Below are 23,727 nucleotides of genomic sequence, written 5' to 3' on the forward strand. Positions count from 1 at the left end.
GGGGTCTTTCTAAATGCAGCGTACATGAGCTGCAATAACCCATTTGCTCAGCTTAGTTGTTGAGTTATGCAAAAAGATCTTGATAACAGCTACTGAGCTTTTTACTGGAATGAAAAAGCTTTTATTGCTCATTCTGCCTACTGGGCTAGGGTTTCATCTAGTTCTCTGGACAAAATGCTCACAATATTGCCTTTGTAAGTAATCACCAGGTAAAATAGCTGTGTCAGTTTTTTAAGAAGTCCGCCATCTCACAGGTTGTTTGGAATTCCTGAGCAGTATGAGCAAAGTTACAGCTTAGCAGCTGAGAATCTGAACGCCTTGCATGGACAGTCAGAGATGTGTGCATTGACAGTAACTACATTGCGTGGCTTCGTTAGTGCAATTTTCAATATGAAATATACAAACACTGCTGAATTTGAAACAGCTTAAGAAAAAAAGAACTTTTTCCCATAAGTTACTCTTGCTTTGGGAGCTCCACTGATACCCTTTAGCCCTGCCGATGTTAAGAGATGATTTTCTCTCTCAAATACAGCCTGGGCCATTTAGGAAAACACACTTGCTATTTGCAACAGGGTTTGGAGCCCAGGAAAATGAACTGCAAGCAGAAAGTCTTCTGCACCATACCATTCTGTTTTACTGCCTAGCTCCTGCAGCACCTTATCCTTTTGTCAGTTCTCCATGTCCGCACCCATGCTTCCTTCTTCCACAACAGGTCTGGAGTCCATGTGCCAGGGCCACAGGGATTCCTTTCTGGGAAGAAATGGGAAGGAGAGCGCATCCCGCCCCTTGCACGAGGCACAGGCTGGCTGCCTGTGGAGGTTACAGAGGCGGCAGGTGGGACACGGCAAGGACCTCAGCAACGGCTGCCCCAGTTCACACCCCTCCACGCCAGCGGTGGTTCCGAAACACAGCGGGTGCCTGGGAGGCCCGGAGACAGGGCAGTACATCGTAGCGCTGCCCTGGGGCACGTTCAGAGCTATCGCTGACGTACGTAGCGGCCCTGACCGTCTTCCCTTCTGCGAGCTGCGGTGTGACAGGAGAGGACAGGAGGCAGCGAGGCCTCCGTGCGCCGCGGGCAGCCCCTTGTGCAGCACCCAGCGGGGAACAGCCAGGAATTGGTCCCGGGAGCCTCCCCAGAGGCCCCGCCGACTCCGCAACAGGAGGCCTGGCTGCCTTCCCCCGCCCGCGGCGCAGACGCCGCGCCGCCATGACCGCCCGCCTCGCCCCGGGCGGCAGCACGCGCACCGCCACCGCTCGGCGGGAAACGCCAACACCCCCCCCCCCCGCGGGAAGTATCGCGAGATCCGCGCGGGGCTGGGCCGGCGGGAGGGGCGGGGCCGCGCGGTGTTCGGGGCGGTGGGGCCGCCCCCCGCCCCCCCCCTCCCATCCCCACTCCCCCCCCCCTCCCCTCCCGCCCCCCCGGTGGCTGAGGCACCCGCCGCGCACAAAATGGACACCGGCACCGGCGGCACCGCCGCCCGTGCGGACGGCGAGGTGCCCTCCACCTCCGCCGCGGCGGCCTCTGCGCAGGAGCCCGGCGCCGAGGAGGTACCGCTGCGGGGGCGGGGAGGGAAGGGGGGGGGGGGTCGTCGTCGTCGTCTCTGCGGGTGGTGAAGCCTCCGGGGACGAGCGCGCATGGCCTCGCCGCCCCCCCCCCCCCCCCCCCCCGAGGCCGCCCGGGCAGCTGGCAACGCGCCGACCCCTCTGCCGCAGACCGTGAGGGCCCGGCCGGGCCAAGAGCCGCGGCCCGGCCTGCGCGGCGGCCCTGCAGGCCGGCCCCAGCCCGGACACCCCCCCCCCCCGCCCTCAACCCCCGGCCCCGCCGTGCAGGTCGGCCCCCCGGTCCGTCCTTCCGTGCCGTCCCCTGTCCCCAGGTAGAGCTGTCCCGGAGCGGGATGGGGACGGTGGGGCTCGGCGGGAACCGGGGGGCTCGGGCCCTGGAGGGTCGGCGGGTGAAGCGGTCTGTGGCAGCCCTCGGGGCTTCGGCCTTCCCTCTGCCCTGCTAAAACGCAACCGTGGTGCGGAATAAACCCCTCGGAAGAGCACGTATGGCTGCCAGCCCCCTCCCTTTAGTTTTTTGGAAAACAGACTGCGTACGGGCTAAGACACAAGGAATGTAAAAAGTGACGTATTCGGGTATCCTTGGAAACTGAACAAGATTTAACCTGAAGGATGAATCTTATAAAAACTTAGTGAGGATGATGACTGTGTGTCATATACTTATGGTATTGGAGAAAATTGCAGAAATATTGGTATTAGTGCAATCAGAATTTTAATTCCAAGTGATGAAAGTCCATTTTTGCCTGAAAAGAATGCTTGATTCTTCATTTCATTGCTTATGTATACAAACAGCTATGAGGTGCAGTACAGTGCAATTCTGAACATCACCTGATTGTTCAGGGGAAAAAGTTTAAGGGCTCTTTCTGTATTGGATACAACTTACTCTGCAAAATTTTATGCATGAGTTTTATCAACTGATAAAAAGTTGGTTCTAAATGTTTAGAGAATGCCTGCCTGGAGAAATCATTTGAAAGCAGTGAATGGAATTCCACTTCGCATTGGGCCACAGGTCCGTTACATAGCTATCCAGTTAGTTATACTATCTGCATAATAATGGCATATAATACAACCTGTTGTGCTCTGTTCCCCTCTCACTGTTTTACTTCACTATAAATAGTCTTTCTTGTAGTAGTACCAAAACCAGTGTCTTAATGGCTATTTGGAATGCATTTCCCCTTTTGTATATGTGAGTTAAAAGCGATTCTTCTAATTATTCCTCATGCGTCTGTTCAAAGTTCTCACCACAGATTACAAGAGTAAAGTCAACTAAAGCAGCAGCAGTTCTTATTCCCAGTTCACGTGACCTACCCAATTTAGGACTAACTATTGCACTTACTAGATAGAAATTTCTCTCAGCCTGAAGTTAGAGTAGCTCTGTTTAGGCTAGTTAGTAGACATTTCAAGGGGAAGTATTTTGGATCCTTGGAATATTCAGGGTCTGTTATTTTTGAAACTGCTGCATGGTCATGTTTCTTGTAGGGTGTTTAGATGACACCGGTTTTCAGGGGACTCTCTTATCAAGGGTTTAATCTTTAATGGAAACCTTTTCTAGGGTAGAGGGAGATTGTTACCAGCTAGCTGCCTGGGTTAAAAACAAAAGTACTTTTTTTGCTAGTTAAGTAATTGTTTGCACTAAGGCTCCTGCTGATCCTCCTGTTTCCTGTTAAGTCAGCTCTCTAATTGATGAAGATGCATTGTGTCAAGTTTCTAGAGTAGAACTCTCCCAGACTTGATGAAATATTTTGTGGTTCTGTGTCATATTAGGTACATGATCCAGTTGGTAGTAAGAGAGAACTCTTCTTGCTCATATCAAAGTTTAATAATTGACAAGGTCTAGATTTTTATAACTCCAAACATTACACAGAAGCAAGTTTGGATATGACGCTCGTCCCTACTACCTATCTAGCTCCACCATCATGGAATAGTATTTTAGTGAAACTACACCATATTCTTTTCCCTTGTAAGTTGGGAGGAAGAGAAAGGGTATTGGGATGCATGTGTCTTAAGTTGTTTGTCTCTTTCCTCAGGTTTTGACAGTCTCCTGTTTGTTATTTCTAATGTTCTGGGGCCTTCAATGTTCGACAGAAACACTGCAATAAGGAGGGGGGGCAGGGAAACTGTGTTTTGCCTTGAAAGATAAGGTGTAGGATGTGATTTTATAGTGCTGTGGCTCCAGTAACTTTATATGTCAGTTCATTTACTTCTTTAACTCAGAGTGTGTTATTCACAAATACTTATATCTGAATAAATTTGGTTTGTATGCCACCGTAAGTTTTCTTCTTATGGGGAAATCTGTAACAACAGAACGGGCATTAGAGCCATCTGCCTTGGGGCTTAGAAAGATAATACTGCATTACATTTTTCTTGGAAGACTTGCAGTTAAAGGGGATTCTCATGATACTGAGTTGTTCTGCTTTGTCCAGGAGAAATTTCTTACTTAGCTGAGGTGGACAGACAACTTTTTTCCAGTAGCATGTATCTATGTAATTTATTTCTAGGGGAATTGAGGGAGACATCTCTGTCAATTTTGTTTTCCTCTGAGGAGGAGTGTCTTGTCACTTTAATAACAAAGATTAGGCCTGATATTAGCACTGGCAGTCTCTCTTACTGGAGCGTGTGTTATATAGTAGTATAATGGAGGTGAGAATGTACACATATATATGACCTGCTCTTTAGCGTGTCGATGTAACAGTCCTCTCCTAACACTGCTTTCCGAGGTGAGCTGATTACCTATATGATTGAAGAAGCTGTAAGTGAATAGAACATTTCTAATGCTACCTATTTGCAACATAATCATTTGGCCTTGCAAAGCTGAACTCATGCATTTATAAAATCATTAAATTGTCAAACAACTTCATTATACGCTTAGTACCGTTCACCTTTGCAGAGAAGTATGCCTTTGGGCCCAAACTTGAAAAGGTAATCTCTGACTTCAGAAAATATTCCTCCTGTTTGCTTGATTGTGCTTAAAGTTAAAGAGTAAGTTGGCATATATATATTTATCAGTAACAGTTCTGAAATTTAAGTGTAATGTTGCTTGACAGACTTCTACATATTTAGTCCCATTTTGGTCTGGTTTTGCTACTTGACCCTGAATAGTTTAGGTTAATTATTATTTCATTTTAATGTATTTATAGTAGGCTGACACTGAAAGCACTTGTTAGATTAAGACTCTGCTCTGTTACATTTTATACAGACATGCACTTTGGCAGTTCCTTTCAGATTACTCAGTGCTTTTCAAAAACATTTTTATAATTTAATGCATCTCAAAAAATATTTTTTTTTTATTTGCAGGAGGTGTGTAAAAAGGCACGCTTCAAAGACTCAATTAGGGAAAAAAAAATCCACCAAACATTTCTCCCATGATTCTTTTTAAAAAAGATGCTTTGCCAATATCATGGGTTTTGCCAACTTTTTTTTTCTTGTATAGCAATGTAGCAGTTGAAGTTGTGGAAATCTGCTTTGAGCTTCCCAATTGAAGACAGAAATGAATCTCAAACTACGAAAGTCAGCCATTTTGGTCACAGTTTCTTAAATGTATTTCATTTATAGTAAATAAGGTAGTTCTTTAACTGTCTAAGAGCATACCATGCAGTGGTTGCTGCATGGATTGATTTCGTTGTTTAATTTGTCTCTCTTCCTAGGTATATGGCTAAGTGTAGTTAAACCTGTATTTCCAAATGAATTTGTGACTATTCGTCTAGAAGTGAAAACAAACAAACAAAACCCAACCAAGTTGCAAGTGCCAGAAATTTACAGTTAGGAGGTTTACATTTAGAAATCACACTTAATTTTTTAAAAATATCTTTACAAGATACTAAATTTAATTATGCATTTAAAGCAAGATCTCTGTGACAGATTAAACTTCATCCTCTTTCAGTACTTTATTTCAATGCTTTCAACTTGGATCCTATTTGTAGAGATAAACATGAGGATGAGACAGATCTTGAACTTACATTTTATCTGGTCATATCTCCTCTTCAGTTTCATCATGAATATCAGGTTCTGCTTTGGGTGAAATAATATGATTAATGCAGTCACTTCATTTTGAAATAAGCATGCTACTTTTTAAAAATAATTATCTTGTAGTGTGTAGGTTTGTTCAGTTTGATATCTTTTTGCTTTAGTAAATAAAGAAGCTGATATTTATAAAGTGTTTAAAATTTGAATTCCAGAAAAATGATCCCCCGTTTCAACTCAAACTTCCTCCAAAGGCAGCTAGACCTGAAAAAGAAGTTGACCCAGAATATGAAGAGAAGATGGTAAGTGTTTTCACGACAAAACATGCTGCAGCTTTTTATGATGTTTGTTTGCTTGAACTAGTTCAACACAGTTACAAGGAGTTATTGCAGACTGGATGTGTCAGAAAAGAAAAACAAATGAAGATTCATTTAAATGTGTAGTCCAGTGTGGTATTTCTCACAGTGTCTAACAGTACGTATTTAGTGAAGAATATGAGAACAGAGGAAGCAGATAGTGATAGTTATGTTAAATACTGCCCCACTCTTCCATGTATTTTTGTCGGCATGGTTTCTGGAGCTGGAGGCTGTGGTTTTTATACTCAGTAGTTGTCAGTGGATTTTTTTTTTTTTTTTTCCTCCATGGATTTGTCTGCTTGCTTTTTAGCCCCTCATGTAGGTTTAGTTATCCACACCCTCCTGTGGTAAGTAGTTTCTATTCACGTTTTATATTTAGAACTCCCCTTTTGGTTTTGTATCTGTCTCTGCTAGTTTTATTTGATGACCCCTTGAGTCATGTCAGAGGCATCGTTAAGCTACTTCTTAAATGAGAGAAATATTGAAGCTGCCAGTTTCTCATCATATAAAAACATAAAGGTTTTAAATGTTGATATGCCCCGTAATATGTGTGCCATAATAATGCAAAAGGGGATCTGTCCATGACACAAATGAAGGGAGCTTGTAGTGCTGGAGAGGAGAGATAACAGGGTAGCTTCTTTATTACAAAGAGACAGAAACCCGGAGGACATTACAAGACTTGTTCCTGAATGACACATGTAGTAAGTTCTTGGTTGAAGCTGGTATATGCATCTTGCTGCATTTTTCTTAAAAGCTTTAACGTTAAATGGATGCCTAATAACTACAGTAGAGTCTGAAAGGATTGGGTACCATAGAAGCCAGGGAAGAGTATCACTGTTAAATATAGAAAAATTGATACCTACTTCTATGAATACCTAATTTTTAGCCAAAGAGAAGACGCACAAGTAAATCTGTTCATTGAGAATGAGTTCAGTAAATAACTAAACGTGGTTTCACAGTAATACATGGTGAATTTACACCTTTCCTAAAATAGAATGTTCAGCTCTTCTAAGAGGCAAAGGTAATAGGTCTCAAAAGCTACCTTTCATCAATTGCGTAGTCGTGAGCTAGATGTTTACTGTTTATCAAGGCATGCTGCTTACACCCAACCAATAATCTTGCAGGCAAAAAAGTATATTGTAGCATTCAATATAGAACCTTACCAGTTATGGTTAGCTTGCCAAAACCATCATGTATTATTAGTTTAATGTAAATCCTTTGGATTTGTTCTTACCCTGTACGAGCATAAACATCCATGTCTTTAGTCCCCCTTTTAAATTTTTTTTTTTTTCCCTAAAAGTTTTCCTTGGTATTTACAGTTTATTCGAAATGGTCCAATAATGAATGCAAGGGGAAAATAATAGTAATTTTTTTCCAGGAGATCTTTGTGAAGATGTTTATTTGCTGGTAAGTGGTGCACTATTAAAAGAAATGCATTGCCCTCGTGTGGCAAGATCATGCACTGCATGTCAGGTTCATTTTTAGTGCCCTTTGGTTTGTGTTATTGCTGTTATAGCACTTTTACTTGGGTGTAAGTTATCGGCAGAAAAGCTTTCTGTTGTTTGTATGTTTCTTAGAAAGGTTATGGTACAGAACTACAATTTCACTTCTGTAGTTTATATCAAGATACATGAATGGGATCACATGAAAATTGCTTTAAGTGGTACAGTGTTACATGATGCTGAGAAATGGCATAGAGAAACTAGTAACAATTGCATTCTGTCAGATAACATTTGTATTTTATGATACTTTTTTAAAAATTATGTAACATGTATTTTAAATATAGAGAAGGACATACGTTTTGCTGCTTATATAGTGAAGTGCATATGCCTCATTGATGTGGCAAAACTGAAATGATTGGAATTTGAAATCTGACAGCAAAATTCACAAACTTCAGTGAAAGCAGTATTGAGCTGGCGCATCCGCTACTTTAGTCATACTTCTAAAAGCAGAGCTACCACGTTGTTGTCTTGGAATCTAATCCTGGTAGCCTTGAAGCTGATGGAAGTTTTGCCACTCACTTGAGCAAGGTTAGGATTTCATCCCTTACTGTAAGTCAGAACCTTAGTTTTTTCGTTATCTTTTGTAGACAATCCTCTAAAGCATCCCTTCACAGTTGCTGGTGTGCTATGCAGACTTAAGCAATATATACAAATAAACTGGTTTTGGGTTGGCTTACTAATCTTTGAGTTTTGAATGGGGATGAGTTGCTGGGATGAGATTATCAAGTCCTGGCATGTCTTCCAGATTGCTCTGGTATTCAAGAGGGGTCATTTGAACTACCACACGTTACAGTTTGGTGCTCTAAAGCAATTCATGCTTGGCTGTAAGCTGAAACAGCTCAAGAGCTATTTCATGATGCTTGTAGCCCACTGAGTTGGCTAACAGTAGGCAGGTGGTCTTGTCAGTCTTTCCTCATATAAGTTGTTCTCACGAGTGTCTGAATTCTGTTTCTTAATACGTTTTTTATGAAGAAAAGTTAGTGATTTTTCTTTTAATTCTCTCCTTGCTTTGGAAACTAGAAAGCAGATCGGGCAAAAAGGTTTGAATTCCTCCTGAAGCAGACAGAACTTTTTGCACATTTTATTCAGCCTGCAGCACAAAAATCGCCAACATCTCCATTGAAAGTCAAGCTGGGACGGCCACGGATAAAGAAAGATGAAAAACAGAGTTTGATTTCAGCTGGGGAGTATGTTTTATTTTTATTTCTGACTTCTTACACTTTCAAACAAATTATGCATTTTAACATGTCTTTTTAGTTAGTAGCATAGAGACTGTGCTTTAAGTAAGTCCAGAACTTTTCCTATTAATGGTATATCATAATTTTCTTTAAAAGCTGGTTGGTGTATGCATGCTGATACATCAGCGTTAGTATGACCTTGGATCAGGAATGCACTTTTAAAGTAATTTCCCTGATTCTTGCCACTTACCATGCTTTGGTACATATTTTGGAGGGATTTTGGAGCACATGAATTGCATTTCTTTTGCATGACACTGAACTAGAAGATGCACTCCAGAAATGCACCTGATGTGCTCCAGCTGCTAGTGGACATGTCAGTGGGACCAGAGTGGAGCTAGACCAAGTTAAAACAAGACAACATGCATGTAGTGTGGATGTTGGATCCTCAGCACCAATTGTCTCACTCCGCCAGTCTGTCTATATTAGTAATGCAGGTGTAGCCTGCACATAGTGTTTCTGAGGGGTCTTGTAATAGGAAGTGACTAGTTTTCGGAACGTTTACAAAATGCCATTTTCTATTTTATAATTTTTAAAAAATTTTTTTTCTAATTGAATATGTGATTCTTCTGAATGGTATAGTTATCAACTGATTGATTCTAAGGCCACCACTGATGTGTGTCTTGTATTTCTGTGTTGCTCATTAAAAATACCTTGGAGAACTCATGATACTTGTTGTCAGAGTATAGTTTTGGCTCTGGAGGAGAAGGCTTTATATCAGCCTTTCTAATTAAAGCTGGAATGAACCATAAGGAATAACTTAGTAACAGGATATGATTTTGGTCAGGGTACTGGAACACACACATTGTAGATCAATGATTGTTTCTGTTACAGTTTGTCTCTCTTGATTTTTATAGTCAATGTTTTGAAATTATTTCATATAAACATGAATCTTGGATTCTTTCTTTAGTTATCGTCACAGGCGCACAGAACAAGAAGAAGATGAAGAGCTGTTGTCAGAGAGTCGAAAAACCTCTAATGTGTGTATTCGATTTGAGGAGTCTCCTTCATGTAAGTGTTCTATTGACACTTTTCTGATTGCTTTGATGTAATTAAAATCTGAGCAGATCGCAATTAAAATTTTCTACTTAGAATTACTATTTTTCTACTTAGAGGAATCTTACATTTACAGATGTGAAAGGAGGAACACTAAGAGATTATCAGGTTAGAGGTTTGAACTGGATGATCTCATTGTATGAAAATGGTGTTAATGGCATTCTGGCAGATGAAATGGTAAGCAGTAATCTTTTGGAATTTTTGTGGTAATTACTGAGCAAAATTCAACATTAAAGTGCCTGTAGTATTTAATGTATATGCAGTATTACGCATCATGCTACAACAGATTTTTCACAACTGGAATTGTAATGCAATAAAAGAAATTGTATTGCAAACTTTAGCTGTGTAGTTTGCTTCAAACAACTTAAGTGGCAGAATTATATAGTAGGAGAATTGTTTCAAACAATTTCTGTATGGTATTTCATTTCAGCAGGTTTCTTTTCCCCCCCTCTTTGTCAATGCAGGGTCTTGGTAAGACTCTGCAAACCATAGCATTATTAGGCTATCTGAAGCATTACCGAAACATTCCTGGGCCACATATGGTCCTGGTTCCAAAATCAACTCTGCACAATTGGATGAATGAATTCAAACGCTGGGTTCCATCATTACGTGCTGTTTGCCTGATTGGAGATAAAGATGCCAGAGTAAGTGCTCTACGTTTCAAAGATGTACGCATTGTTTGTCAAAAACTAGCATTTGGGTATGTGGAATTGACCCTAAGCTACTTCCTTATTTACAGTATTTTTTAGTAACCTTTAACTATTACTGTGTAGCATTGAAAATGCAAAATGTTATGCTTGTAACTATGATGAAGAAGTGCAAATCAGTAGGTGAAATAATAGACTGGGACCAAAGTACAGCTGTCTGACCTCTTTTTCTGTTGTCTTCCTCTTCCTATTTTGTTTTATCTTTTCTGTGTTTGCATTGTGACTGTGTTTGTTCATTTTCCTTTATCGCCCTCACTTTGTTACCTGTTTCTTCACCTTTTTTAGGTGACTTCTCCCACTCTTCACTTGTGTCCTATGTCCATGCCTTGCCTTGTAACTAGGATTCTTTTGTAGAGCTTTTCATCTTTCATAGTGAAGGCCTTAAAATAGATGTAGGGTCATTTTCTAACTTGAAGGGGATCAACAAGCTGGATGTTCCTGTGAATTCTGTGGCTCCTCATATGGATTGCATGGCTGCCTGTTACTGCTTGAGGGTAGAAAGGCTCTACAGAGGGATCTGGACAGGCTGGATCGATGGCCCAAGGCCAACTGTGTGAGGTTCAACAAGGCTCAGTGTCAGGTCCTGTGCTTGGGTCACAACAACCCCATGCAACGCTACAGGCTTGGGGAAGAGGGGCTGGAAAGCTGCCTGGCGGAAAAGGACCTGGGGGTGTTGGTTGACAGCCGGCTGAATATGAGCCAGCAGTGTGCCCAGGTGGCCAAGGTGGCCAACGGCATCCTGGCCTGTATCAGAAATCGTGTGGCCAGCAGAACTGGGGCAGTGATTGTCCCCCTGTACTCGGCACTGGTGAGGCCGCACCTTGAACACTGTGTTCAGTTTTGGGCCCCTCACTACAGGACAGACATTGAGGTGCTGGAGTGTGTCCAAAGAAGAGCAACAAAGCTGGTGAAGGGTCTGAGAACAAGACTTAGGAAGAGTGGCTGAGGGAACTGGGGTTGTTTTCACAAGTGATAAGACAGGAGGAAAGGGCCTCAAGTTGTGCTAGGGGAGGTTTAGATTGGATATTAGGAAAAATGCCTTCACCAGAAGGGTTATCAAGCACTGGAACAGGCTGCACAGGGAAGTAGTTGAGTCATCATCCTTGGAGGTATTTAAAAGATGTGTAGATGCAATGCTTAGGGGCATGGTTTAGTGGTGGACTTAGTAGTGTTACATTAATGGTTGGACTTGATCTCAAGGGTCTTTTCCGACATAAATGATTCTGGTAGAGGAACTGCCGGTTCTGCCAGTGAGTTGGACAGTTCCTTCCACTGCTATAGTCTTGGGTTTGACTGTACTGCTCTTTGCAGATTGTTTTAATTTGAAGTCTGATAATATTTGTACCACAGTGTGTTTATTGCTTGTTCTGTGGAATGAAATTAAGGTTGTGTGGAAGGGAAGCATGCACCTTCACTTTGTACTTTCTTTGCTTTGAGACTCTTATATTTGTTTTGTCATAACTTTTCATTTCCTTGTTTTCTACTTAATCTCTCTTTTCTGTGGTAGCTAAAGCATCTCTGAGTTTACATTTGCATTTGAAAGTCAGTACTTAGTATTGTACAGAGCACTCCTTTATTAGGTAGCTCTTCAAGGCCATGGACTTGAACAGCTCTGTCAGTCCTGCTAGCTGAGGTGATCTGTGTACTCTACTAAGTAAGTTCTTGGAGACCTGCATGTGTGACTTTTCCATAGGGTGATATTCTTTCATGTGAAAGGATTTATATGCCTACATATGTACCCCTTACAAAATAGAGATAGTACAGAAGAGGGAGATCTTTAGGAAAGTGAGAAGATGGGAGTGAGCTATGTGAGTTGTTTTGAAATGCTTTTTTGTGGATTGTGTCTTTGGACTAATTAGCTTAGAGGGTCTTTTCCCTATTGGTAGTATGAACTGTATCTAAATTGCAGAAGAATTATGCTGAAGAGTAAATATTTAATTCTGAATAGGAGAAAAACTCGTGTTTTGCTTAACCCAGCTGATGATCTGTCTGTGCCTAAAGTACAAAGACTTGAGGGCTTTTGTTGGAGTAACTTCCAGTTACTGAAAAGGTGTTTCAGAGTCTTCTTTTGTGTGCTAGCTTAGCGCATCAGTAATGTTGGCGGACGTAGGATTCACTGAATTCCATATAAATTGTTCATATTTATAAATGTTTATTAATTCAATTGTTCTGCTTTAGGCTGCTTTTATCCGTGATGTTATGATGCCTGGTGAATGGGATGTTTGTGTTACATCATATGAAATGGTAATTAAAGAGAAATCGGTCTTCAAAAAATTTAACTGGAGGTACCTGGTAATTGATGAAGCCCACAGAATAAAGAATGAGAAGTCTAAGGTAAACTCAAAATTATTTGATACTTTGAAGATAGTTTGACACAAAAGATCCCATCTGATTTTAGCAGATTTTAAGTGTTAGGTGTGGTGTTCTTTGAAAATATAAGCCGTAAGCTGTTGGGTGGTAAATATGAATTTCATAGGTAGCTCACTGTCTTTAAATTTAGTTGACATTGTTTCAGGTCTCAGAAGCTGATGAAAATTCATTACACTTAAATGTATGTGAAGATGATAACTCTTGGTTGTATTTCTAGCTGTCGGAGATTGTACGTGAGTTCAAGACAACAAATCGATTGCTGCTTACAGGAACTCCTTTACAGAATAACCTCCATGAGCTGTGGGCATTACTCAATTTTCTTTTACCTGATGTCTTCAATTCTGCAGATGTAAGTTGAGGTTTGGAAGTACAGTCTTGTTTTTGTTATTTTGATTCCCAGGCTGCTATCTGCAGAAGAGAAGAATGACCAGCCTAGTAAGAGACATATGATGTGGAAGACCTGGATTCAGTAGAAGCTCTGTGGCTTACCTAACTGTAGACTACTTTTTTTGCTCTACCTGGTTAAAACAGTGCATTCTGTTAGTGTAGATAAGGCCTCAGGCCAGTAATAGCAAATGTAATACTTTAAATAGTTCAGGAATTATGCAAAGTGGAACAAAATGGGAAAGCAATGCAGAATGAAGAATATGAAGCATCCGAACAGGCATAAGCCTTTTTTTTCATTTAGAATTTGAGTCGTCTTTCTCCTACTGTTAATATTTCCTTGTACTTGTATTGCTTGCTTCCATTGTTTTTGCTTTGTTGTGCGTATCATTTACTTAAGGATTCCGGTTTCTTTTTCTTCTTTTACTTTCTTGCCCCATCATTATGCAAGCACAAAGGGGAATAACTTGGACACTGCAGTGATGAGCATGGAAAACCATTGTAAATTAAGCAGAGTAATATAGTATTTTGTCTGTGGAGTTACTCAGTTGACTTGAATGTTATAAAGTGCTGGGAGCTGGCATAGAATTGCAGGCTGATTTTTCTTTCGCTCGTAGAAGTCATTTGTCTCAAGATTTATGCCACTCTCAGCTGGAGTTAGAGTCAATATGTGTCTGTTAAAACTAGAGATGATAAACTGTTCATACCAATTGTGCTGTTTCTCACCACAGGATTTTGACTCGTGGTTCGACACTAAAAATTGTCTTGGTGATCAGAAACTTGTAGAAAGACTTCATGCTGTAAGTAATTAAAGCTGTAATCACATGTCATCATTAGCATATGCAGTGTAAAAAAGAAAAACAGATTATTTCCTCCTTCATCTTGAAGTTGAGAAGATGAACGTGAAGGTATTTAGTTACAGAAATGTCCAGCAGAATTTTCACAAATCAAATATTGGGACTTACTATTATAGATACTGCTTTTTGTAACATTACTGTTTGAAGCAGACAAAATCGATATACCAAGTGTGAAAATGAAGAATTTTGAGATCTTTTTAAAACCATTTATTATTGTGATTAGTATACTGATACATGTCATGCTAGTCTGCATAAAGGCATGCCTTTACCTTTGTTTTACTGTGCATGAGATAAGATATTTTTCATGATACAGTAACAAACCAGAAGGAAGTACAACATACATTGCTTATGTTTGAACTGTTGGTGCATTTTGTATATGCTGCTAGTGGCAATGAAACAGAGCTTATGTTAAAAGGTAATAAATAGATTTTATAAGCTTATGGGTTTGGCCCTTGCTTAGGATAACAACTGGAATGGCTATGGCAGCCTTTATGTAGTGTTACTTATTTATGTGTGAACTTAGCCTATTAGTGGACAACTTCATTTTGCAGACTTTAGTAGAATTTTTCTGAAAGAGTCACGTTGACAGCAATAGATATTGATTAGTTCTGAATAAATATCAGATAATTGAAACTGTTAATTTTGTATTTGAGGCAATAATTTTATAAATTTCTCTGTGGAAAAACTCTTAATTTGTGTAGGTTCTGAAGCCATTTTTATTACGTCGCATAAAAGCTGAAGTAGAAAAGAGTTTGCCTCCAAAGAAGGAAGTAAAAATTTATCTTGGGCTCAGCAAAATGCAGAGGGAATGGTGAGTTATTTACATTGCAGTAAGATTCTTTTCTGATAAAGAACACTACAGTTCTTCACGCTGATTTTTTTTTTTTTTTTTTTCTCTTGTAGTTGCATGTTAAGACAGTCAGATGGAGAAGCCTATTTATAGCTGTCTTTGGGGCTTTTTTTAAAGATGCAGAAGTTACAAAGTGCTCAGGAAGGGTAATGAAAAGGGTTGGGAGGAAGAAAGCAGAAACTTCTCTTCCTTCCTTAATTTTATTTGAAACAATATATGCCTACTAAGTCTTCTCCTTTGATCCAAGTATGTATGTGCCAGTAAAACTCTGAGCTGCAATTAAAATAAAACCTTGAGGAGCCACATAGAGATGTGAGAAAAGGAGACAGGTCAGTGTAGCAGCTTCAGTCAAATAAGTGATATCTTTAATCCATTTTGTAGTCCTAAAATGGAAGTGTAAGATAACCCCATAAATGACAGATCATTGTCACTCGCAGAGAAATTGCCTTTCATGTTTAGGTATGGATTTATAAATCCTTATTATCAGTCAGACATTTTTGCCAAGTTTCATAATATAGCTCATTATTATATAAACAAAGCAAACTCCCACATCCAGAATAAGTAATTGGGATATTGCAGGGTTTCGTTCATGTTTTAAATATCAAATAAAAACTGAGAGCTGTTCAAAATTGCCTGTAAAACTTCAGGTATACAAGGATCCTGATGAAAGATATCGATATCCTGAATTCCGCTGGGAAAATGGATAAGATGCGTCTGCTGAATATTCTGATGCAGCTGCGGAAATGCTGTAACCATCCTTACCTGTTTGATGGTGCTGAGCCGGGCCCTCCTTACACCACTGACACGCATCTCATCACTAACAGTGGTAAAATGTTAGTTCTGGATAAACTGCTAGCAAAACTCAGAGAGCAAGGTGGGTACTCTTTATGAACAGTAGTGATCTGAATGCTCGTTGTAAGTAAAACTACCTTTCAAAAATTGCATAGGTTCATTCTTGTCTTTCCTCCAGTGAATGCATTCATGACTTCCAGTGAGGTTTTTGTTGAAAATAATTTTTCTGTAGATCTTAACATATGGCAGGAAGGAAGTCTTACAGGAACGATGAGGAAGACTAGTAATATGGAGATGTAGAAGGAAAGGAAGAGCAGAGCCTCCCTTCTGCTGTCTTTAAGAAAGTTTCTGATGAGAGGATTAGTTTGTGCACATCAGCCGTCAGCTAATTATCTTACCATGGTTTTAAGTGTTCTGTTTCTTCAGCTGTGTATTTCTTCTGTATAAATTATCAAATAACCTGTCTTGAGGAGAAGTTAAATCAATACCAGAAAAGTAGCTTCAGAAGAAAGACTTACTTAAGTTAGGCATAGTACAGAATATTTCACATGTATTCTTATGCTCTGTGGTAGGCTCTGTGGTAAGATTCATGTGAAACCTTAAACCCAATGATAAAACCTTCTGTGTTGTTCTGTCAGGTTCCAGAGTTCTACTTTTTAGTCAGATGACTCGCTTACTGGATATTTTGGAAGACTATTGCATGTGGCGTGGGTATGAGTACTGCCGACTTGATGGACAGACACCACATGAAGAAAGAGAGGTGAGAAAGGTGTATATAAGCAAGAAATGTCTTTGTTTTACATATTAGATTATGAAGAAGTTATTATTTACATGTGTATATATAAGTAGCTACATCATTGTTTAAAGCAAAAATGCTACAGTTTAAAACGGCTGCTAAGGTTATATGTTTTTCCTAACCAAAGTTCACAGTAAGTAGGTTTCATTTGTTCCTCAACTAAATGAAAAATGTAATATTTTGTGGAGTCAGAATGGATTTTTCCACCTGTACAAACCTCCAGTTTCTTACTTCTGTAAAAATTTGGTTTTGGTGTGAAAATACTGTAAATTTCAGAGAAATGTCGTTGAAAAGCCACCAGCATATTGGAAGCTTGTTTGAAAACTCTGATACTTTAATGACACTTTTTTTTTCTTTTAGGAAGCAATAGACACATTTAATGCTCCCAACAGCAGTAAATTCATTTTCATGCTAAGCACCAGAGCTGGAGGTCTTGGAATTAATTTGGCAACTGCCGATGTGGTTATTCTCTATGATTCAGATTGGAACCCTCAAGTAGATCTGCAAGCCATGGTGAGTTAACTGCCTAATACGCAATCGTTTAAAGTTGTCATTGTTCTATTTTGTTTAAGTGTTTCCAGAACTTGTGTTTTTGTTATTTTTCTTTACTTTTTTTATTTAATACCAAGAAACTAAGGAATTGAATAAAAAGGGCATGAACAGAATTGTGGAAGAAACTGTAGATTTTTCTTTGTAAATATGTGTCTTAATTATTTTCATAATTGAATAAGATTACTTCTGTCAAAATGGTGTATCAATATTGTTTATCCAGTTATCCTTAATTCTGTCTTTCCAGAATACAACAGTAAATGAATAACAGAGGACTGTTTCCAAAATAATAGCAAAGAATTAAAAGCATGCAGCTTTATATTCCTCCCTTTTGGGAAGCTTATGCTTTTGCAACTCACCATGTTTCTGCATAAGTGTAAAATCATTCGGTGGTGGTGCCAGGGAGAAGAACCACTTATCTTTGGGTTAAACATACTAAAATCTTCTCTTTCTGAGTGCTGAATATAAAAAAAATCAAGTCAATTTGTTTCATGTGGAATGAAAATCCCATGATCCTTCTTGCATGATTTGGGGGGTGGGGTATTTGTTCTGTGGTTTGTGTTTTGTTTTTTTTTTTTTTTAATGCATTTAGACACATCAAATATTTACTGTGAATAACTCATCCTTTTGATATGCATGCTGACTACCAGTAGTAGACTGACTTCCTGGAAACTGATGAGTGTGATTTGTGAGCTTTAGTAGGATTTTCAGAAAGAAATTAGTATTATGCAGGAGAGTAAAAGATTTAACAACTCATGTTTAAAGGACAGTCAGAAAATCCTGGTACCAGCAGTTTGAAGGCTAGTTGTTTAACTTTTTTTATGTAAGAGGACAAAATAATATTTTTATTTGTGTTTTCCAGAGAGAATAAACACAAGTTTTGTTACAAATAAGTATAGTATGTTAGTTGTCATATAACCTCATTTGCTGTGTATTGTACCTGTACTATGTGAGCTGCATATTGATGCTTTAATGTAGCTAGCTTGGGACAACTACAGTATTGAAGCTGTGGCTGCATGGCCTTTGCCCGTGGAATTAATATGCTCAAGCCAGGGATGCCAAAGTTTCAATACTTATGTGAAGTGACCAAATTAGTTTCAAAGCAGTGCAGATGTGTGTATGTATATACTGTTGTATCTCCACTTCGCAACTGCAGTCTAGACAGACATGCAGTTATCCTCATTTACAATGAGGTAGATGTGTTTATTACTATAGAATGACCCAAACTTAAAAGGTGTAATAGCCAGATATAAGTAAATATTATTATACTGGTTTTATATTTTTGTATACTCTTGAATAAGCAAGGGACCAAGAAATACATGCTAGTTTCAGTCTGCTGTTTGTGCAAGCTAACTGTCTATTGCTTGTGAGTTTTTGTTGCTGAACACTCATTGATTTATGTTTGTTAGGATCGTGCGCATCGTATTGGTCAAAAGAAACCAGTACGGGTGTTTCGACTAATCACTGATAATACTGTTGAAGAGAGGATTGTAGAAAGAGCTGAAATAAAACTGAGACTGGACTCTATAGTTATACAACAAGGTATCAACTGCTATATATGTTTGTCTGCAACAGAATTGTTCAGTCCCTTTAAGTATGGGTTAAATAACTGTACAAATGTACAGTATGAGAGAAAGCAGGCCTTGTGTATAATAGCAGTACACTAAATCATCCTAAGAAACTATAATGTATAAGTTACTTGTTCAGCTGAAATTTTTGAAAAAATCTGTTTTCCTAAATAATGTGGACATAGACTTATACTAAGACTCTAAATGAGGAAAGCAAACTACACCTGAATAGGTGTTACTTGACTTTTGTGATATGTTAAAAAGGAAAAAAAGAAAAAAGGTACGTTCCATGACAGATAAAAATAATTACATTGGTGTGCTTCTTACCACATACGAATTTTACTGAACATTAAAACTCCTTTGTGTGTCTTTGTTTAGAAGCTCTTGGAAGAATAGTTTGTCAAAAACTAAGGTTCTCAAGCTAAGTTTTTAAGGTAGTTTGTATTTCCAAAAGGGTGGGCTACTGAAAGAATGATGGTCAAAGTTTTGATGTTCTGTAAAGAGATGAGATAAGTGAAATTTTGGGACAGAAATTAGAATTTGGGGAAAAATATTCAGAGATTTGGGTTGAAATCAGTGAAGTGAGTGTTTAAAAATCTTAAGTATTTTTTAATGGTTATTACAGAATACTTTGTCATTTTTCATCTTGAAATAAGTTGTTGATCTTAAAAGTTCAGCTAACTTTGTAAGAGTAAGATCTTAAACATAAAATTTGAATTATCCTAATGTGAAACATTCTTTGTTATGGCTTGATCCAAAGTTGTTGGGTTTTTTTATTTTCCCCTGAAGTTCCCAATTTGTTTTTATTTTCAGCTCAAGTGAAATGTAATTTTTTCTGTGTGGTTTTTCCTTTCTTGTTCTGCCAGTGAACTAAAAAAAATCCACTGTTTACATGGTCCTTCTGGAACTCTTGTATTAAAACTTTCAACATGTTTCTTCTAATTTTAGGAAGGCTCATAGATCAACAGTCTAACAAACTGGCAAAAGATGAAATGCTGCAGATGATCCGGCATGGAGCCACGCATGTTTTTGCTTCCAAAGATAGCGAGCTGACAGAAGAAGATATAACAACTATTTTAGAAAGAGGTGAAAAGAAGGTTAGAGAATTTGAAATGTGTCAAACATTAAATCTATATGCACAAAATAGAAATGAAATCTGATTATGTAAATGTATTTTAATGCCCAATTATTACTTTACTATTAGTAAGTATTTTAAAGCTTATGAAAGTTTTGAAGGAGTAGAATTAGTGAGTTATAACTATTTTCAAAGTTCAGACTGTGTGCACCATATCCTAAGCACTGCTTATGTTTTGGGCTTTTAGAAAGATGTAAATTTTATGCCAACAGTTCTAATAGATACAAAACCTTTATGGAGCTTTACTGGGGAATAGGTAGCTCTGTGGAAAAATGAACTACTATTTCAGCTCCAAAGAGCTGGGCGTAAATTTCATTTAAATTTAAAAGTTAAATCATACAATTGTAGGGCTACATCCCAACATAATAAATTTAGTTTAATGGAAAGTCTTGGAGTCAGATTGTTCAAAATTGAAAAGCACTATGGGCGTCTCTCCTTACAAGAAAAATGGAAGTAAAAGTTTAAAGCAGAGAAAGACATTGAGAATGTTTTAATAATGATGAAAGCTGTTATTTTCAGAAAAGATAAAACAACTTGAGTGAGCCTAAAAGTATCTTCCTGTATTTTTAGACAGCTGAAATGAATGAACGATTGCAGAAAATGGGGGAGAGCTCCTTACGAAATTTCACTATGGACACAGAGATGAGCTTATACAACTTTGAAGGTGAAGATTATAGAGAAAAGCAAAAGGTAATTTTTTTTTAGTCTTTAAGACTTTAGTTTAGAGGTGCAAGCATAAAGGCCATACTAGAAATGCTATGGCTATAAAGGTTATTTTAGAGAAGTAAGGAGCTACTGAAAAATTCACTTAGCTCTGCAGAAGCATCAATATTCTGATTTTATGTTAAATTAGCTTTCAGCCCCACTGTTTTTCTTCATGGTAAAATCTGATAATATTGCTCAAATTTTATGCTTTCTGCAGCAAAAATACTATGTTGCATCCTACTATACTGCTGCAGTCAGTATTATTTTACTGCCACATAACTGAGGGGGAAAAAACAGGCCTGAAAATGATTTTATATGTGGAACTTGGACTTAAGTCTTTTTTGCAGTGAAGGTTTTAGTCACAAGCATTAATGCAAACTGTTTGTACAACGATTTACCTAGTTATAGAAGGATCATCCAAACAAAGAGGTATTGCTCAGGGTCCCACAATGTTACCTCTGTGTCTCTGTTTTGTATGGGATGTATAGTCAAGATACCCTTAAGGTCTTACCTGGAATCAGATATGTGAGCTGTTATTTGTTAACTATTGAATGCCCTTCTAACCCAGGTTTCTTACGAATTTTGAAGAAACATTTAGAAAAATAAAATATTTCATGAGACTAGAGTGGGGTGTGTGTGTATATACATAAGATTCTTTCTTCTGTTGATAATTTCATTACAAGAAGCCAGCTAAATACAGCATAGTCTTGAAATATGCTGTATTAACTTTAATTCAAGTAATTTAGTTAAGATTAATTTGCTGCTAGTGGATTTTTTTTTTTTGCCAATGTTGTAGCCTCTGTAGAGGTTATTTATTGTGATATTTAGAGGAGAAGCAATTCATTCATATCACAAGATATTTTTAGAATTCAGAGCCCAGGTCCCCAGTCCTTGCCATTATGTTTTGGTAGAAGGAATCATAACCTTACTCAGGTGTCTGAAGTAAGTAGAATACTGTAAAAGGATCTATCCATGCCACCACACTGCCTTACTTGTGTATTATCTTTTATGTGTTAAAATAGGCTATAATTTCTAGCTTATTTTTGAGCTCTGTTGTAGTATCCAAATTGTTGAGAACAACAGTTAGACTTGCTGTGCGAAAATACGTTCCTGTTTTGCAGTGTCACATTAATCATTATTCTTGTGACTTTAGGAAACCACAGTTAATATTTTTTTATTCTATTCTGCATGTAGCTGAGCATGATGGAATGGATAGAACCTCCAAAACGAGAACGCAAAGCTAATTATGCAGTTGATGCTTATTTCAGAGAAGCCCTACGTGTTAGCGAACCAAAAGTCCCAAAGGTAAGAATTTGGCAAGTATGGAGGACTTTTTAAGTTGTTCTTTTGCTCTTCTTCTCTCCAATGTTGCATCCCCTGCTCTCACCCTATACTGGTAATAAAATGAACGTATTTACAAAGTGATAGGTTGCCACTGCTCCTGAGTTATGGCAGTTTAATTGCACAGAAATCAAGCTTATATAATGTTAATATATTTGTGTATTTTTGAAGGCTCCACGACCTCCAAAACAACCAAATATTCAGGATTTCCAGTTCTTCCCACCACGGTTATTTGAACTTCTGGAAAAAGAAATTCTGTATTATCGTAAGACTATAGGATATAAGGTAATGGGTTTTTTTCTTCTTTAAATTAGTGAAATGTATTTGTATTCCTCTCTGCAGATTTACTGCAACCTTGATAGTAGATAAATGAAGTAAATGAGATGGCAACTAAAAAATATATTATTCTGGTCTTATTTTTTGAAAAGTGTCTTTCTCATTGTGAAGGAAATGGCTTAAAACCTCTATTACCCTGTTTCTGTTCCACTGTGGAACAGAAAAAGCAATCTGTTATTCCTTCCTTCATTAAAAATTTCATATCTGTGCAGCTTTGTATTTTGTGGTGGGTTCCTAACAATAAAATAGAGTAGAAAAAAGAAAGACAGTTCTGATGCTTCATATACTTCTCAAAACCAAAAGTGTGATATGTGGTCTAAGGTGGGAAAATAATTTTTGGCTAATATAAGATCACCTTCCAGGGTCTGATTTTTTACATTATAGCTTTTGTGTATCTTGTGCAGAAAGTAACTTAAGGTAATATTGAAGTTGACTTGGTGTTGATATGAAGGTATGTAAAGTTACATCAATTTTCCTTGCATTTTGCTGGGAGTTAAAATGTTTAAAGGTGTGGAGAAGTCTGGATATATTACTACTACAAAAAGAAAACCAGACTACAGACTTTTTTTTCCCTACTATGCCTTAGCTGAATTTCTCCCTCTTCCCTGCTGACATTACTGGACAAGCAGCAAACACGGATTCTGTTTTGATGTTGACTTTCATTACTTGCGCCAGTATTGGCTGAGTAAATCAAATGGATCCCCTACTTCCAGACATGTAACTTTCTTTAAAAAGCCCCATGTTTCATGGCAGGTTGCAGCAAGAAGAAATCATGTATAAAATGTGCTGGGGAACATAAACTTGTCATACAAAGCAACGGATGGGAAATCGGTGTTGCAAAAGAGTAGAACTAATATTGGCAAACATATTTTTAAGAAAAAGCAGAAGGTGTCTTAGAATCTAGTTTATAGCAAAAAGAATTTTATGCAGATGGCAGGATAGAATTAAGATAAGAATGAAAGGAATTATAATTGCCTTCAGGAAGGAAACTATTCAATTAATGCTCCAACAAATAAGGATGAGAGAATTGCTAATGTTGATAATATGCATGTAGAAAGAGATATTTCAGTCCTGTTAATGAAATCTGTCAGACTAGATAGGTCGAACATGAATACTTGTTATCTTAAAAACTTAGTATGACTGTGTGCTGGTGGTGAAACTGATAGATATGATTAAGTTTGTTCTGCTTTGAAACAGAAGTATAACTTTCCATCTGAAGAGAGTTTTACTAAAACTGAAGACTGCCATAAACAATATCAGAATGTATCAAATAGGTAGAGATGAAGCTTTATGCGTTAGTCTTAACTTAAACCACCAAAGCCAAAAAAATTTCTTGGCCGGATGTTAAAAACAGCTCTTAACTTCCTTTGCCTTTTGCTGCAGAAATATGTAAGGTCTGCAAAGTCTTTACTGGATACTGATTTCTGACCTGTTTGCTGTTGTGTGGCATGGAATTGTAATACACAGTTTAAAGATCACAAACATTAAATTGGTGTCAGTGTGGAGAGGGGCAGATAAAATGTTGCTAGGCCTTGTTTACATGATGTTGTCTGTCTTGCCCTTACTTTGGCAGTGTGTGCAGAAGTGAGTGTTTAACTGTAGTTATAAAACATTATAAACTGAGGGATTTAAGAGAGCTAATGAATAGTGCCACTGAAAGCAGTGAGC

The 23,727-nt window shown here is 38.4% G+C and overlaps 1 protein-coding gene across 6 annotated transcripts in view; it reads left to right on the forward strand.

The window, feature by feature from the left end:
• Positions 1 to 1,409: 1,409 nt before the first annotated feature.
• The window catches only part of SMARCA1 (SWI/SNF related, matrix associated, actin dependent regulator of chromatin, subfamily a, member 1), a 36,638-nt gene continuing 14,320 nt past the window's right edge, over positions 1,410 to 23,727 (forward strand). For 3 of the 6 annotated variants that reach the window (XM_052814088.1, XM_052814091.1, XM_052814090.1), the window contains exons 1-18: positions 1,410 to 1,548; positions 5,736 to 5,822; positions 8,399 to 8,565; positions 9,524 to 9,624; positions 9,746 to 9,846; positions 10,134 to 10,313; positions 12,555 to 12,710; positions 12,964 to 13,095; positions 13,862 to 13,930; positions 14,689 to 14,798; positions 15,485 to 15,711; positions 16,268 to 16,389; positions 16,786 to 16,938; positions 18,384 to 18,516; positions 19,491 to 19,639; positions 20,248 to 20,367; positions 21,577 to 21,687; positions 21,895 to 22,008. In XM_052814088.1, coding sequence (XP_052670048.1) covers positions 1,450 to 1,548; positions 5,736 to 5,822; positions 8,399 to 8,565; positions 9,524 to 9,624; positions 9,746 to 9,846; positions 10,134 to 10,313; positions 12,555 to 12,710; positions 12,964 to 13,095; positions 13,862 to 13,930; positions 14,689 to 14,798; positions 15,485 to 15,711; positions 16,268 to 16,389; positions 16,786 to 16,938; positions 18,384 to 18,516; positions 19,491 to 19,639; positions 20,248 to 20,367; positions 21,577 to 21,687; positions 21,895 to 22,008 — 2,331 coding nt within the window. In that variant the 5' untranslated portion in view covers positions 1,410 to 1,449. Of the gene's footprint in view, positions 1,549 to 2,013; positions 2,570 to 3,684; positions 5,121 to 5,735; positions 5,823 to 8,398; positions 8,566 to 9,523; positions 9,625 to 9,745; positions 9,847 to 10,133; positions 10,314 to 12,554; positions 12,711 to 12,963; positions 13,096 to 13,861; positions 13,931 to 14,688; positions 14,799 to 15,484; positions 15,712 to 16,267; positions 16,390 to 16,785; positions 16,939 to 18,383; positions 18,517 to 19,490; positions 19,640 to 20,247; positions 20,368 to 21,576; positions 21,688 to 21,894; positions 22,009 to 23,727 lie in introns of those variants that run through there. The other 3 variants (XM_052814089.1, XM_052814092.1, XM_052814093.1) reach the window with 3 other exon arrangements.

Source organism: Harpia harpyja, chromosome 18, assembly GCF_026419915.1.
Source record: "Harpia harpyja isolate bHarHar1 chromosome 18, bHarHar1 primary haplotype, whole genome shotgun sequence".
In the NCBI taxonomy this organism is placed as follows: Eukaryota; Metazoa; Chordata; class Aves; order Accipitriformes; family Accipitridae; genus Harpia; species Harpia harpyja.